The sequence below is a fragment of the Misgurnus anguillicaudatus genome, chromosome 3, assembly GCF_027580225.2.
Source record: "Misgurnus anguillicaudatus chromosome 3, ASM2758022v2, whole genome shotgun sequence".
NCBI lineage: Eukaryota > Metazoa > Chordata > Actinopteri > Cypriniformes > Cobitidae > Misgurnus > Misgurnus anguillicaudatus.
The window spans coordinates 7,362,450-7,379,923 of NC_073339.2; the positions used below are offsets into that span (position 1 = coordinate 7,362,450).

The 17,474-nt window shown below is 36.4% G+C and overlaps 1 protein-coding gene across 7 annotated transcripts in view; it reads right to left on the reverse strand.

Annotated features, from left to right (window-relative positions):
* inpp4b (inositol polyphosphate-4-phosphatase type II B) overlaps nucleotides 1–17,474 on the reverse strand; it is a 193,259-nt gene that overhangs the window by 89,190 nt on the left and 86,595 nt on the right. For all 7 annotated transcript variants that reach the window (XM_073860299.1, XM_073860318.1, XM_073860294.1 and 4 more), the window contains 3 exons: nucleotides 14,471–14,579; nucleotides 8,798–8,867; nucleotides 5,017–5,164 (listed from right to left, as the gene is read on the reverse strand). In XM_073860299.1, the coding sequence (XP_073716400.1) occupies nucleotides 5,017–5,164; nucleotides 8,798–8,867; nucleotides 14,471–14,527 (275 nt within the window). In that variant the 5' untranslated portion in view covers nucleotides 14,528–14,579. The remainder of the gene's footprint in view (nucleotides 1–5,016; nucleotides 5,165–8,797; nucleotides 8,868–14,470; nucleotides 14,580–17,474) is intronic.

The window sequence follows — 17,474 nt, forward strand, 5'->3', positions numbered from 1 at the left end:
TTACGAGGTAGCTAATTCGTATGACCACATTTGTGCATTTTTTAATGATTTGCTTTCGGCCCTGTGAAGTTGGGCTTAGGGGTGGGGTTTCATTATTGTATTTTATAATAATCGTACATCACATGTGTCGGACCAAAACAATCTTATGCCAATTTCTATGTATTTCACAAGCTGGCTAATCTGTATTTATTTGTAGACCACGTTTGTGCGTTTTTGTCCGATTTGCTTTCGCCCATATGACGTTGGGGTTGGGTTTCATTATTGTTTAAAAAAATCATACATTTTGTAAAATTCACTTCGTATGCATTCATACAAGTTAGTCAACTTATAAAATATGTCTGAAATACTGTGAGATCAGTCTGGTTGGACAAATCTGAGATCGTAGATATGACAAGACAATTACTGGTGAATTGGGTTTGTGGACGTAACGTGACTTTGTTAGATTAATTCAGTGATGTTGAAACTATAAGATACATCAACTTCAGGGTTAATTGACAAAATAAACTAAAAAAAGAACATGGTGCATAATTAATGACAAGATTATGTGCCATACATGTCAATCAATCTTAGTCTCTCTCTCTCTCCAGTCGTCTACTGTACCTCTTCATGCTAAAATTTATCAATGGGCTGTCGCAAAAATAAAGTCTGTAAGCAGCACCTGAGCTACAGTAACAATATCACTATACCTCAACCTGTACACATCTAAATGGCTTGACTTGGGCTAAGATCAGATGAATTTTCTAGTAAATGCGTGACAAAGGCAAACTGTGTCATTTATAAAATATTTGTACATGGTGCTGCTAATACAGTGCTTTACCAATGGAGTTACAGTACAGGACCACGTATTATCTATGAGTTTCAGCAAATGAGACATCTGGGTGTAGTACTGCCTGTTTTCACAACACCTTGAAATGTGGGTCTCCATTAAATATACTGTTATTTGGTCCTGAAGTGAATCAAATTGTGGTTAAACCAGAACCAAACAAAAGCAGATAAAAACAAGCTTAAAGGTGAACGTTGCGCCCGGGCTGATAATTGGATGTCTGGGGATAGAAACGGCTGCTTAAGCTACCTGTCTGTACCCGGGAGAGCAGGTGTGAAGGCCAGTAGCCTCGCTGAATAATGCACACATGATGATAATTGCTTAGCAGGGTCTGACCCACAAGCGCTACAGTCTGGGAATGTGTGTCTGGATGAGTTAATGATCTTAGATTCTTCAACGGCCGAGCACCATTCCTGGTTCGCCTTAAAATGATTTGTTGTGGAGGAAATGCATCTATGCTAATATCTGTCAACTTCGGGGTAGCCGTCGCAGATAATGATGTGAGCCGAGAGGCGTTTTGCATGTGCAGACATCCAGAAACGCAAGGGAAGAGTGATTTGAAAGAGACGTGAGCATTGTTTAGATGGGAGGAAAAAATAAGAAATAAATCTAGTTTAGTTTTGAACTGTGCTGTATAGCCTGAACTGTAAAAAACAAAATGAAAATAACGCACAAATCGTATATGTTTACAAACCTGATCTAAATCAATTATATTACTAATCTGAAAACAGTTTAAATTTTGAATTTTATTACATAGATTGTAATACATAGGCAGAAAAGTTCTCTAGCTGGCATTTTAAACAATGTTTACAGCATTGAATTTCCTAAAATTCTTTAAAATTTTATTTTTAAGTACTTTAAAGCAACACTATGTAGTTTCCATGTAAAAATGACTTACAGCTCCCCCATGTGGTTGAAAAGCGCACAGTGCCTGGTATCAGACACTCTTCTGCAGGCGGGGGGAGGGGCGGGGCTGTGTTTCCTACCCTCCACCGCCACTTTCAGAGTGTGCTTGTAGCAGCTAAGAGGCTGCTCAGGTTGCAGCAGCAGTACAATTTGTCCAGTTAAAAGCTGTTCTATTACTGAAATAATTTTAGAGACATTATTTAAAGGTAAAAAAAAACTACATAGTGTTGCTTTAATTCATATACGAATTGCAATTTTGTAACCTGACCATTGGATCAACCTAAAAATTAAATTTTTTTCATTTAAACTTTCTCTGTTTAATTAAAAATTAAGTAAATGTTTAAATATTTTAAGGTGTTAGTTAGTTTTATATAGTTTTATATAGTTTTTCCATCTTTATTTTTTAGGTGTAACCAATTGAAGTAATTTTTAAAAGTTTTTTTACCTTCATTTTTTATTTAAAGTAAGACATTTTAAGCTTATAAAACCTTTTTTTAGGTGTAACCAATTGAAGTAATTTTTAAAAGGTTTTTTACCTTCATTTTTCACTTAGAGTAAGAAAATGTAAGTTTATAAAACATTTTTTTTAGGTATAACCAATTAAAGTAATTTTTTAAAGTTTTGTACCTTAATTTTTACCTAAAGTAAGAACTTTTAGGTTTATAAAACTTTTTAGGTATAACCAATTTAAGTAATTTTTTAAAGTTTTTTTACCTTCATTTTTTATTTAAAGTAAGACATTTTAAGCTTATAAAACCTTTTTTTAGGTGTAACCAATTGAAGTAATTTTTAAAAGGTTTTTTACCTTCATTTTTCACTTAGAGTGAGAAAATGTAAGTTTATAAAACATTTTTTTTAGGTATAACCAATTAAAGTAATTTTTTAAAGTTTTGTACCTTAATTTTTACCTAAAGTAAGAACTTTTAGGTTTATAAAACTTTTTTTAGGTATAACCAATTTAAGTAATTTTTAAAAGTTTTTTTACCTTCATTTTTTATTTAAAGTAAGACATTTTAAGCTTATAAAACCTTTTTTTTAGGTGTAACCAATTGAAGTAATTTTTAAAAGGTTTTTTACCTTCATTTTTCACTTAGAGTAAGAAAATGTAAGTTTATAAAACATTTTTTTAGGTATAACCAATTAAAGTAATTTTTTAAAGTTTTGTACCTTAATTTTTCACCTAAAGTAAGACATTTTAAGTTTATAAAACTTTTTTTAGGTATAACCAATTTAAGTAATTTTTAAAAGTTTTTTTACCTTCATTTTTCACTTAAAGTAAGACATTTTAAGTTTATAAAACATAATTTTTAGGTATAACCAATTGAAGAAATTTTAAAAGTTTTTTACCTTCATTTTTCACTTAAAGTAAAAAAAATGAAGTTTATAAAACATTTTTTAGGTGTAACCAATTGAAGTTTTTTTAAAAAGATTTTTTAACCTTTTTTTTAAAGTGAGAAATTTAAGTTTATACAAGTTTTTTTTAGGTGTAACCAATTGAAGTAATGTTTCAAAGTTTTTTTTACCTTCCTTTTTCACTTAGAGTAAGAAAATGTAAGTTTATAAAACACATTTTTTTTAGGTATAACCAATTAAAGTAATTTTTTAAAGTTTTGTACCTTCATTTTTCACCTAAAGTAAGAAATTTTAAGTTTATAAAACATCATTTTTTTAGGTGTAACCAATTGAAGTAATTTTTTTAAGTTTTTTTTTTACCTTGATATTTCACTTAAAGTAAGAAATTTTAAGTTTATAAAACTTTTTTAGGTGTAACCAATTTAATTTTTTTTTATCCTTAATTTTTCACTTAAAGTAAGAAATTTTAAGTTAATTAAACTTCTTTTTTAGGGGTTACCAATTGAAGTAAGTTAAAGTTAAGAAGAGCAGTCTTTACTTTTAACAGTGTATTTGCAAATGTGTGGGGATGTTAAAATTGTCACTTAATTCGAATGCAAACGCAAAGTGTTTGGATTTTCATTTTCACGATCGAACAATGTCTGCCAAATTTTAAATAAAAATGCAAAGTTTCATTTTCAATTGCAATTGTATGAATTACATGCACATAATATTAGGAATTAAACTGGAATTTAGGACATTTTTATTTTACTCTCAACATTGCACACCCTTGTTTACCTACATTATTAGACACACTGAGCAGCACTCATACGTGCTCACAGAGGGCGCTGCTAATAATTTTTTTATTTTTTTTAAATGGGTTGACTATTGTGGACCATTGCTGTAACATCAATGCCAGATGCAACAATATACTGTATTCAAATGCTTTTACGTCTGGAACATTCTGTGACCCCGTTCATTTAAAGACCTGTGGCAATCATAAAAAGCTACCGAAAACGGCTTCATCTGAATAGCCCACGAGCTGAGCTGAACACACAGAGATCTTAACAAACATCAATGCACTTTGTTGTAGAGCATTATTTACTGCTGTGCTTTATAAATCTTGTGACTGAAGGTTTCTTCCAGGGCGCATTTGTTCTTTTCACCTTGCGATTCCACGTAGCTCAATTCACTTTCCATTGATGAGATGGAGAGAATAGAAATGAAAGGAGAGAGAGAGAGAGAGAGAGAGAGAGAGAGATGGTGGCTGAGTTTTGGCGTATGGGCACTAGGCTTTGAAGTGTTAAACATCCCTGAATAATTTAACACAGGCTCTAAGTATAGCTCTAAAACAGCCATTTCCATCTTGGAAATAAACCCTCGCATGAGAAGCACATCACATCTCGCTTTCACTGGCTTTTGTGTTGCACTCGGTTTTCCAAACAAATCCATCTTCCCCCGGGCTTATTCCCAAAACCTTTCCTTCAAGAGTGGGAACCACCAGGGATCTTACCATACAATATAGTCATCATACTTGTGTAAACCTAATTTTGGGGTATTTTTTTTTTTTACAAATGACTATGTCAATCTCCTACCCTCCTCGAAACGATCTCTCTTTACACAAGGGCAAAAGGGCGGGGCCCGGGAAAAGATCGTAACGATTAGTAAATGGCAACATGACCAAACATCCAACGATCCAATCAATTCTTGATGGATGAATTCAAGTCTCGACCTACCTTTTTCTCATTTCAGACACTGTCATGGGGAAGAGATCATGGGTATACTAAAAAAGTGAAATCGATTGTGTCACTTTGGATAAATGCATGTACATTTAAAACTATAATTTATATGTTGTAATATAACACACAAATCCAGTTTAGACACAGTATAAGTCCTTTGAGGTTCAAACTCGTGACCTTCTTCAATACTTTTGGTTTTTCAATCATTGTCCTCACCTGCAGGTGTCCTCCTCAATGTAGAGGCTGATAAGCTGCTTTGGGATGCTGAAGGACAACGTACACTCAGCCATCTGCTCTCGTACCAACATCCATTTACTTTCCACTGTCTGAAAGCGGTACACCTTACATATTGCGTTCTTAAACACTGTGAGAAAGAAAGAGAGAAAAAATATGTCAAGTTTTGAACAACATTACTGTAGGTTGGGTAAACAATGAAAGAAATTAAATTTTTTTAGGTGCACTATAACTTTAAGAGTCTGGTGATCTTTAAAATCACACAAAGCTCTTCTAGGAAATACCACATCTGTGCTATGAAAAAAGCACACTGGAAACATGTGATGAATGTTTAAACTAAAGCCTGTCAGCAAACCCTGACGTAAGAAGAAGAGTTTCTATGGCAGCGAGTCAGACTTCAGGAAGCGTTTCACATTCTTATCAGAAAAAAAGGCAGCAATGCTAACAGTTATTTCCTCAAGTCTCGTCACGCTTCACTGCAAGAGCAAAAGAGTTGATGTACCCGAGTGGAGATCTGCAAGCAAACCAGATCTTTAAACCAGCTTCTTCTCATCCTGCAGAACCTTCTGCAGAAGGTTAAAATCAGCAGGTTTGACAACTTTTTGCAGCATACAAACCAACAACCTCAAATTTTCTCAAAATTGTAGTGTTGACTACCAATAGATACATTTTTGGCTTGCATGAGTGGGAATTTTGAACTGGTCAGGCTGGGAGACCAGCCAACCAGCTGGACTAGCTTAGCACCAGCTCTACCAGAATGGAAAACCAACTAAAAGCTGACTTGGCTAGGCTACAAGATGTGTCTAATCAGATTATACCAACTATTGTAAGCAGGGTTGTAATAAAAATGTTTAAAAATTGTGTAGGAGTGATTTTTCAGCAATTTTATAACCGTGAGGAAGCAGAATGAAAGTGAGGTATAAGAGTAAGGAAGCAGAGTCAAATAGGGTATAAAAGTAAGGAAGCTAAAAAGTGAGGTATAATAGTGAGGATAGCAAAGTAAAAGTGAGGTATAACAGTGAGGATGCAGAGTCAAATGAGGTGTAACAGTGAGGAAGCAAAGAAAGAGTGAGGGAGCAGAGTAAAAGTGAGGTATAACAGTAAGGAGGCAAAAAAGTGAGTTATAACAACGAGGAAGCAGAGTCAAATGAGGTATAAGAGTGAGGAAGCAAGAATTTAGGTATAAGAGTGAGGAAGCAAAAAAGTGAGGTATAACAGTTTGGAAGCAAAGTCAAATAATAATAATAATAATAATAATAATAATATGTTTAATTTATATAGCGCCTTTCCGAAGCTCAAGAACACTTCACAATAACAGTTAGGAGCAAACAATAAATACATACATACAGAAACAGACAATGGACAATTGCCGATTCAAACTGAGAAAGTTGCAGTTCCGCCAGTTCATTAATACATGAGGATAGTGATGTAGTCTGGTGAAGTCCGGTCTACAAGCGGTATATATCTGAATATCATCGCCATAACATCAGTGATAGTGAAAACCATGGCGGCGAATAATTTGTCAGATAGGCAAAATGTAAATGATAAACAGTAATGGGGCGAGAACTGATCCTTGTGGAACACCTTGATCTAATATTACAGTGGGTGATTTATAGTTGTGCATACTGATATAAAAATTTCTGTCTGTCAGATAGGAAGAAAACCAGGAGAGCGCAGCTCCTGAGATACCAATCTCTGAGATGCGCTTCAGTAAAAGTTTATGACAGACAGTATCAAAAGCTGAGCTAAGGTCGAGTAATAAAAGTATGGAGAGGTTACCCGAGTCACCAGAGAGTAAGAGGTCATTAATAACCCTTACTAATGCCTTACAAATGAGGTATAACAGTGAGGAAGTAGAGTCAAATGAGGTATAACAGTGAGGAAGCAAAAATGTAGCTATAAAAGTGAGGAGGCAGAGTAAAAGTTAGGTATAACAGCAAGGAAGCAGAGTAAAAGTGAGGTATAAGAGTGAGGAAGCAGAGTAAATGTGAGGTATTATAGTAATGATGCTGAGTCAAATGAGGTGAGGAAAACAGTGAGGAAGCAGATATAAGAGTGAGAAGGCAAAATAAAAGTGAGGCATGACAGTGAGAAAGCAGATTAAAAGTGAGGTATAACAGAAGGAAAGATGGATCAGTGACCTCCAGATAAGGACTAGTAAGCAGAAACACCCTTATCCAACTTTTAGCTCGCCAGAGAACAGGATTAACCTCTGACTCCAAATACCCAATCATATCGCAGCATTCGCTTGCTCAACCTCTTAGGGAAATGACTTAGCATTAGGTCTGTGAACACATATCCAAGGGTGGAAGAGAAGAAAATCATTATGCAGTTTTACTGCAGTACAGCGACTAAAACATTTTGACACCCACAAAATTTTTGAAAACGCCAAAGTAAAACTGTCTGAACCGTGACGCATTCAAACCTTGAAGCTCTGACTTTACCACAATGTAAAATAAATGGCTACATTTAAATGTCTTTTTGTCTTTACCTATTCTCCCAATAAAGTTTACACTGCTTCATTACCCAAGGCAGTGGTCCCTAGACTGCATTTACAAGGAAACGATTGGGGTTCAGAAACTAAGATAACATTCACGTTAAGTTTGTATATTTCTCAGAGCTTAAATTAATTTGTCAAACATCTAAAATATAAAGCCAATATAAAACAAAAAAAGAGTCTTAAAGTACCATACACACTAGCAGAAGAAATTTTCCAAAACATTAAGTTCGGCTTTCATAGAAACGAAGTTTAAGCCTCTTTGCTTAAACTAAAGAGGAAGAAATGCGCTGCGCCACGCCATTCAAAAAAAAAATCAAACACATTGTTTTCTATGAGTATTCGCACACCGGCGCAGCCAGGTGGTGCCTGTCCGCGCCGCCCAGCTTTGACTCAGGAAGTTGCTCAAATCCCTGTCGCGCCACACAGCGCCACTCACATAGTGACACATTAAATAACATCATATTTGTCCCAAATCATTAACGATTAACATTGGCTGCTAACGTATATTTTACATTTTGAAGTAGACGCTATCTGACGAAGCTCGCGCTATTTAATGTGCACTTCCGGTTTACGATACCTCTTAGTTGTCCTAGATGCGACTCAACGCGGCGCGACGCTGAGCTGTGTGGTCGTTGTGCGATCCCCTTTACAATGCCGAAGCACTGTGGTTTTGGGGCAAGCGAGTTAATGGCCCTCCATCAATCCCACAATCCACCTTATGCCGACACTCAACTACCGTAAAAGCAAACTTAAAACCCATCTGCGCTCCAAACTAAAGACTATACATACATTAAAACACCTCAATGGAAACGTGGCTTTAGAAGGTAAGAAACAGCTTAAGACCCAAATTTGCACCAATATAAACAAAAATTGCAAAATTACGCAAGTTAGTCCATGCATCCCTTTCTTATTGATACTGTAAGTACAGCTGAAAGATGTTGTTGGGCACGACATAAAGCTTTTTGTTTTTATAAAACTACACAATACAGAAAAAAATATATATCAACACAACTTTCATGAAGTAAAATCACTAAAAGCTTTCCTTACTCCGGAAAAAGTAGTCCCTGACCGACTGTAAACAGCAACATTAAGTAGCCAATGGTGTGAGATTGAGGCGGGACTGCTTATTTAGCTGACCAGTGGCAGAGGGGGGGAGTGTTCAGGGCAACCATAAAGTGATAAACTATAAAGGCAAAGATAAATACAACCACACACAGCACTACATTAAAAGAAACCAGCAAATATGCAATAATAATTACTCACCAGCATTCATTATTGGTCCATTATCTTTGTCGTTAACTGTTCCATGTGATGACTCATACACCAGCGTGCACTGTGGGAAGAAAACAGGAAAATTCATTCTAACAGCAGTCACTTTTCCATTTTTATTTGCAATCAGCTTTTTTACAATACGCAATTTTCAAAGTAGCTATTGCAGATGATGTTCAATGAAACTTATTAATGCTTTCCTGTTTTTGTCTGTAGGGCAAACCAATAAGCATCCCAGCAGTGATTGCCACACCAGATGAGAAACTCTTTACCCTGAGGAAACCAGCCTGAATTGTAATGCACATCAGCAGAATAACTACTAACCATCCTAAAGTTAGCCATAGCCAGTGTCTCTCTCTCTCTCTCTCTCTCTTTCTCTCTGTGTGTGTGTCTCTGTCTGTCTGTCTGTCACGCACGGTGTGCAGTCGTTTGATAAGCTGTCACCTGCACTGGCGCTCAGATAATCGAGGGTTTCTCTAAGTATCCCAGAGCGCCAATGTCAGCGATACAAGAGCCAAGAGACCCTAACGCCAGCTCAAGACAAACACGAATCCTCCATCAACTTCATCAAATCTGACCCGCGGCATGCACGCCCCAATCACTTTAAATTCAGACTCCGCACCAGAGTTTAGTGCCTGACGGATGAGTCTTCACGTCTCATTACATCAAATGAGCCTGGAAGAGTTTTGAGACACTTCTTGGCACACAGCTCCAGAAAAAGACAGTTGGCTTATAGCTATTACAAATCTGCACCCTATACACTACACATGCACTACATAAAGTTATTTATTTTTTATACTTTCCAAGTTTTAGTAAAACAATTAATGCAACGTTGAGCAGAATTAATAATTGCAATGCTGGAGTTTTTTTTGAACTGCTGCAAAATCAGACTTCCTAAAAACCCATGGGAATGACTGCAAAAATCGAAGAGCTCAAATGCAAAACCCTCTAAGTGCGTCTGACATGTTTTCTTGTACAGTAAATGAGCATTTTTTTAAAATCAGACTTAATGGATTCTGCCAACAAACCAGTATTTTTTAATGAACTGAGTCTGGGATTAAGCAGATTTATTAACGAATATCAGCTGACGTCACTCACATCTCAAACTTGTCTTCCGCCATTTTGAGTCGCAAAAGAACTAGAAATATGTTGTGAGCATCAAAATCGCTATTTTAAAACACTATGAAGGCTCAACACAAGATGATACTTTGCTCGAAGTATCACCTGTGTCTCTACAAGTGAACTCAAGCATTGAGAACATTGTTTGTGTACACAGAGTTTACTAAAAAGAAGGTTTTAAACAACAGACTTTGGCTGTTTTGGTGTCCGCTCGCCGCCATCTTGCCAGTCAAGATGTATCAATCTCCGAATGCGATGTAAAGATAGATGGCTCCTAAACCATAGTTTCATATAAATGCACGGATAATTCAACCTGATCTCACAAATTTCCGTGGCATAGTCACGGAATTTTGTGCTCATTTTTCCGTGGCATTCTCACGGATCTCCGCATTTTTCCGTGGCCCTGCTACGGACGGTCTTTTTTCCGTGGCATTCTCACGGATTGGAAAAATGAGCACAAAATTCCGTGACTATCCCACGGAACTTTGTGAGATCATGTTGGATAATTTGTTGTTTTGTCACAAGTAAAAAACAATATTGACCTTCTAGTTGAAAAAGGAGCCTCATATGATAGCCAATGCTTGTCAGTAGCCTACTGGTACTCAGTAGGTACTCAAGATGGCGGAAGTAAGCTAAAAAAAGTCACATGACTGATAATCATCTATAGCTGCTTCGTACCAAACGCGAAGCATCGCATTCCTCGCTTAAGATTACTCACGGGATGTAACTTTGTCTCATGTGAAGTTTTCAACTTGCAGGAAGACGTGTTTGAGGTAAATAGCGCATGCGTTTTTGCGGCAATCACACCACAGAATTTACGTCAATTTGCATCGGCCCGCGTGACTTTTTACATTGACTTTGTATGTAATCTACTCGTTGGTGTGTACGGCCCATTAGATGAACGTATAATACATACCGTGAGAATTCGGTTAATATCATTTTATTTTTGACGAGGTGGCATTTAAAGGCATTTGCATTTGACCTCCTCAATTGTTCCATAAAATGAACTTTTAATAGGAATGTATTTATTATGTTGAATTATTTACGAATCAACTACAATTTTCTATAGATGGTATTTCAAATATTGATCCCATCCAATGTTAATGTAACCATAATATTTTCTTTTCAAAAGCTACACAAATGTTATTTGATTTTGTGATTGTGATTTGAATAACCCTGCATCCAATTGACTACATATTTTCGGCATCAATTCTAATTCAGGACTGGAATGTAAAACACATTTTCAATTTACTTCTGAAAGCAGCGCAACCCAGATTCTCTGTCTAAATCTCCTCTATTTGCTCTTCATGGTCATCTCCATAACTCTCAATCATTCTCTCACCCTCTTTATTTCCTTGCTCATCTCTCTCTCTCTCTCTCTCTCTCTCTCTCTCTCTCTCTCTCTCTCTCTCTCTCTCTCTCTCTCTCTCTCTCTGAATCAATGAAGGTTAAAGAGATCTGCTGGTGTCAATGTTGGTTATTAGGTTAGCTGGGTGACATGCTGTCTATTAGTAGCATATTTGCCAATATCCTTTAGCTCAGTTGGTAGAGCATTGGGTTTGCAGTGCAAAGGTGGTGGATTTATCTCCTAGAGAACATAGGGTCAGATTTACTAACAACATTGGCCAACATAAATGCCTCTTTTGGTGTAAAAAACGACTGTCAGGATCTTTTGTATTGCACATGCATATGTAAGAGTTTCCCTTTCAGGCCCTAAATTTATAGGAGGTGAATATTGAAATATCACACAATGCTATTTACTGTATTAAGTAGAGCTGCAACTAACGACTATTTCTTCTGTCGACTAATCTAGCGATTATTTTTCCGATTAGTCGACTAATCTAACGACTATTTTTTGTTATTAATACAGTGTTCTTTTTTTGATTAGCTATTTAATCTGTTGGATAATCTGATGAATGCTATTTTCACATATTATCTGTTCTGTTGTCAGACATATAGTGAACTGTTTTCTGCATCCTTGCAATTCATTGTATTTTTTAAATGGATAATTTCCAAATCAATGCAAATACAGTAAACAATTATGCTTTTTTTATATTATTCAATTAAACATATTCAAAAGCTACTAAAAGGGAACAAATGTGTTTGTGTTTTCCCCTATATTTCTATTTTTAAAAAATGGTGGGTCTTGAGATTACCTGTTGGGTTGAAAAAGTTTAGAAACTCCTGATATACAATAATACACAAGCAAGATTTATCAAGTATGCAGAGGAACAGGAGGAAAAGTAAAAAATCCTTATCTTAATTTTAGTACTTGGATCATGTACATTGCCAAATACCTTGTGTCATAAAAGAACAAATATTGAATGGACTTGTTTTACTCAAGAAAACTTTATATTCATATGAACGTTTTAAATAAACTGATGAGTTTTGCATCAAATAAGTTTTTGTTATCAAAAGACGATGAATAAAAATGACTATTCATAGTTCATTCATTATTGCATCTATGATTTTTAAAAATTACGATTTGTCTCATTTTCCTTTAAGTTGCCGTTCGTATCAGGTCGCGCATCTAGACGCGCGGCAAACGCCCTCAAATATAGACGCATCTGAATCTAAACTCGTGTTCACAGGCGAGCGCTTTGAAAAGCAACCCGTGCGTCTTGCGCTAACATTTTAAAGCCGGCAAATTACGCGAGTGGGGCTGAATAAGTGCTGGCAGCAGCAACCTTCAACCTGGTCGCATGACAACTCACAATTCGGCGCAAATTAAAAAATTGCCATTACACAGAGTTACTACAGAAGGCATGCGCGGGCATAGGAGAGAGAGAGCTTGCGCACAAGCACACAGACAACCAGTGTGTGTGGGAAAACATTGCTAATCTTTCATGATAAACTCAGTCGTCTTCTCTGCCAGTAACATCTGACGTTTACGTGAAAATGCAAGTACAAAACACAGCCAACTTTTAATTATTTCACTCAGTGTCATGTATGAGAGGCGCTGTCTAGGGGCTTCACGCACAGAGAGAGAGAGAGAGCGCGCGTGCACAAGAGAGGCACCACCGAGCGCTCATAACAATAAATGAAGCCGTTTTAAATGAAAATAAAAACGTAAATGTTGCGGCCATTGTTGATTTTGTGGTGCACACAAACAAATCAATGTATGGAAAACACTGCCAGGAGCAGAAGCCGCCATTACGCTAAATGAATGTAAACAGCGACGCGTCAACGCATTTTACGCATGTCGACGTATTTTCATAGTCGACGTAATCGATGACGTCGACGCGTCGTTGCAGCACTAGTATTAAGGTTTGCCCTCAATGTACTGGTATTTGGGCCATTATTTAGTTTTAACCCATTTAGTAAATCTGACCCATTGTGAATTAAAAAAGTTGGCTCTGAATGCACTTTATAGGCATTTTCCAGCTCCCCTAAAGTTAAATATTTGATTTTTCGATCTTCAGATCTGGCGCTACCACTTTTAGCAAAGCTTAGCATAATCCATTGAATCGGATTAGACCATTAGTATCACGCTCAAAAATAACCAAAGAGTTTTGACATTTTTCCTATTTAAAAAATTAAATGTTGCGCTTTTCTAAGCTTTAAATTTATTCGTGTCCATCGCACGAAATTCAGCTTTTTTTCGTGCCTTGTGCACAAATGTCTTTTTCGCACTAATTTCTCTAAATAGTTTTTTGTGTGCGTTGCACGATTTTCTTTTTCGTTTCATTTTATGTATTATTTCCTCGTTGTTTTTTCCTATTATTTTACCATAGTCCTTTGGGGTTGGAATCACTTTCTGTTACATTTTTAGACATACTAACCCAAACACCAACTCCAGGCGAGAATAGTTTTAAAAGCGGAAGAAAAACATGAAGAAACCAATACATAAAAGTACATCCTAACCCAAACCTCAAATTTAACCCAACCTCAAGCGACAATGATTTAAAAAGAATAAAAAAAAACAATACATAAAATGACACAAAAAGAACATCGTGCCACGGACACAAGAAACTATAGAAATTAGTGCGAGTCTCACGAAAAAGACATGAGATCATGTTGGTAATATCACTACGCCTGCGGCAGCCATGTTACAGCAGCAAAGTCCTTGATTATTACGCCAGAATTAGAGTATAGTTCCTAGTCATATTAGCTACATAGGTTACCCTGGACCCCAAAACCAAGGGTAAATTTTTTCAAATTAAGATTTATTTCCATTGATGTGTGGTTTGTTAGGACTGGACAATATTTGGTCGAGAAACAACTATTTGAAGATCTGGAATCTGAGGATGCAAAAAATAGAAAATATTGAGAAAATCGCCTTTAAAGTTGTCCAAATAAAGTCCTTCGCCACACATATTACTAATGATAAATACATGTTTGTCGGAAATTTACTTAATATTTTAATGGAGCATGATTTGCACTTAATATCCTAATGATTTTTGCAATGATAATTTTGATCCGTACAATGTATTGTTGGCTATTGCTACAAATATACCTGTGCTACTTAAGACCGGTTTTGTGGTCCAGGGTCACATATGTCATGTAAAATGCTTTTAGTCTGTGTTAATTTGGCTATAGTGACTGTACCTTCGGGTGCATGTCAGCTGTGATGTGGTCCACCTCTCCATCCTCTATCTCACCCATCTTCAACCTGCTCACCACCACTGTCCGCACTGTAGCTGAATCATCTGTTGATCTGAAATGAATCCAAAGAATGCATAACGTTTGTGTGAGTATAAAAGAGTTTAAAATAAACCGAACATGAGCGTGTCCAGATATGAGAGATTAATACATTCTCTGATCATTTGTACTGTAGTGATGCTTTGGAGATTGACATGAAAGTAATGATGTCCAAGCATGGAGATAAACGTTTTTCATAAATCACCAACCGCAGCTGACCAGTCTTTTTACGATTGCACATCGAGATAAACTCTTGTACTCCACTTGATATTCTGTGAAAATGCATTGATTAAAGAGGATTAAGCCTTTTTTGTTTGGATCGTAGTGACCGAGCACAGGTTTGGCACGAGCACCGGCCGTGACCGCTCGCCTGCCAACAGACTTAGAGCGAGTCCGATGTCTGACCTCAAATTAACTTTGAAGCTTAAATGAGTCGTTGAGGAGCGAGAGAAATCTCTAGTCAGCCTTTAGAGAAGCGCTGGCCAATTACCCACCCATGACCGTGTCCTAGACAAATCTAATTGGCCCTGGGTCTCTTTATGACAACAGTAAATCAGCCGGGGCTTTGTTATGGTACGAGCTGACTTTGTATTGCGGGATACCCACGCTATTTGTCCAGAGACTTATAGGACTTAACAAATCTATTTGCATAATTACTGAATAAGGATTATTAAAACAAGACCTACAGATGTTGTTATGCCTCATATGTTTTTTTTTTGATCCATTAGATTTTATTAAGGTTCCCCAAGATGTAATATTCTTTGTTTCGTTAGGTTTATGAACGTTGGTTTAAAGGGCACATATTATTGCCCATTTTTACAAGATGTAATATAAGTGTCAGGTGTGCCTAGAATGTGTCTGTAAAGCACAGAATACCCCACAGATCATTTATTATAGCATGTCCAAAATACATTTAGAAAAGCTTTTGGGTAAAATTAGCCAGTCAGTCTGTGGCAGTGGGCGGGGCTTTGTTTGTGTGAGGTCACATTAACAAGAGAATCCAAACAGCATGTCTAATAAGAAACAGAAGGTGGATTTTTTAAGTTGTATGGTTAAATTTTAAAATTGTATGCATTACTATCCAACCACAGCACTGCCATTTAGTGCAGACAGAGAGAAAATAATTGACAGCACAATTGAGTTTCAATTTCAACAAACCACCATTATGGCGATCAGTGTTTGCATTTCATCAGCAAAAACGGCACATTTTTGCATACACCTCCAAAGTGGCAATTTTAATTTTTATGTTATAATAAATGATCTATATGGTATTTGAGCTAAAACTTTACAAATGTATTTGACATCTTAAAATCTTAAATGTCCCCTTTAATTTTATCCAGTCTGATCTCATATCTGTCTGGTGTTTTATTTTTGTCTCACACGCTACCATAGACGGACATCTTTTGATCTTTATGCACTTTCACACACACCACAAGCTCAAAGACTTTTGTATCTTCCGCCCACTGTGCAGTGAGACTGAGCGATCATTAGTTGTATACCACAGAAATGCCTGCACATAAAAGAGTATATATATATATATATATGGGTTTTTTTTGCTTACACTTTTTGTGTACAATGCTGTAATTGCTTTTCCTCACTTTAAATGAACTTTTTTGCCTTCAATAATTCATTTTAATGGTCCTGCTGTGAGTTAAACTACTGTACAAGTACACCAAGTAATCTCTTAATTAATGCATGTATAATAATAATAATACAATCTAGTTCAGTACTGCATTTCAAGCTATTAATCTATTTTCACACATTGTGTCTGACAGTGAGACTCCCCATGCATTCATACACACACTGTGAATACTTAAAGCTTGAATATATTTAACAATGTATTCATGGGGAAAATCTCTCCTTATTATGTGAAGACAGCACAAGACCAAATAAATAAATGTGAAAGTCATATAGGTATTTTTATGCACTATGTTTATTTTGATACACGCAGGAATTTAAACACAATTTAAATATATAAGTTTATGTTTATGAGCAAAATTAGTTTTTTGGCACTGCAGAAAATGAAAATATAATGATCGGCCATTCTTTCTTAATGCGGCAAAATTACAACTATGCCAAGTGCCCATACGCACACCAACACAGAAAACTGTATGCTGAAGTCCTGCTGCCGTGTATGGAATGGTGTAAGAGAGAGCAGAACGGGTTGGTGTCAGGTCCATAAATCTTCTCACGTTTGCTATCACAAGTCTTGATGATTTATGATGTCCTTAAACTCACAGCTGCTCTGACACAGTTCTCCACTGTGACAAAGTGTACAGTCAATTAAACTGAAGGGAATTAATATTTCTCCTACACACACAGTAAACATCTGGAAATATATTTGCTTTAAGCTCGAAGGCATTTAAAGGATTCACTCAACATACAGTTCATTTTGCCACAAAAGGGCCAGATCAGATTATGCCACAAAAGTAGATCAGATTGTAAGTGATCTTTAGTAATTCAGACTGTACATGATCTTCGGTAGATCAGACCATGTGTGTAAACTTCAGTAGATTAGATTGTGTGTAATCTTTAGCAGATCAGATCATGCATGATCTTCAGTAGATCAGATCCTGCATGATCTTCAGTAGATCAGATCCTGCATGATCTACAGTAGATCAGATCCTGCATGATCTACAGTAGATCAGACCACACACAATCTTAAGTATATCAGACCACGCAGAATCTTTAGATCAGACCGTGCACGACAGTGCATGATCTCCAGTAGATCAAGCCATGAGTGATTTTTCAGTAGACCAAACCATGAGTGATCTTCAGTAGATCAGATTACATGTGGTCTTAAGTAGATCAGACTGTACATGATCTTCGGTAGATCCGACCATGTGTGTAAACTTCAGTAGATTAGATTGTGTGTAATCTTCAGCAGATCAGATCATGCATGATCTTCAAT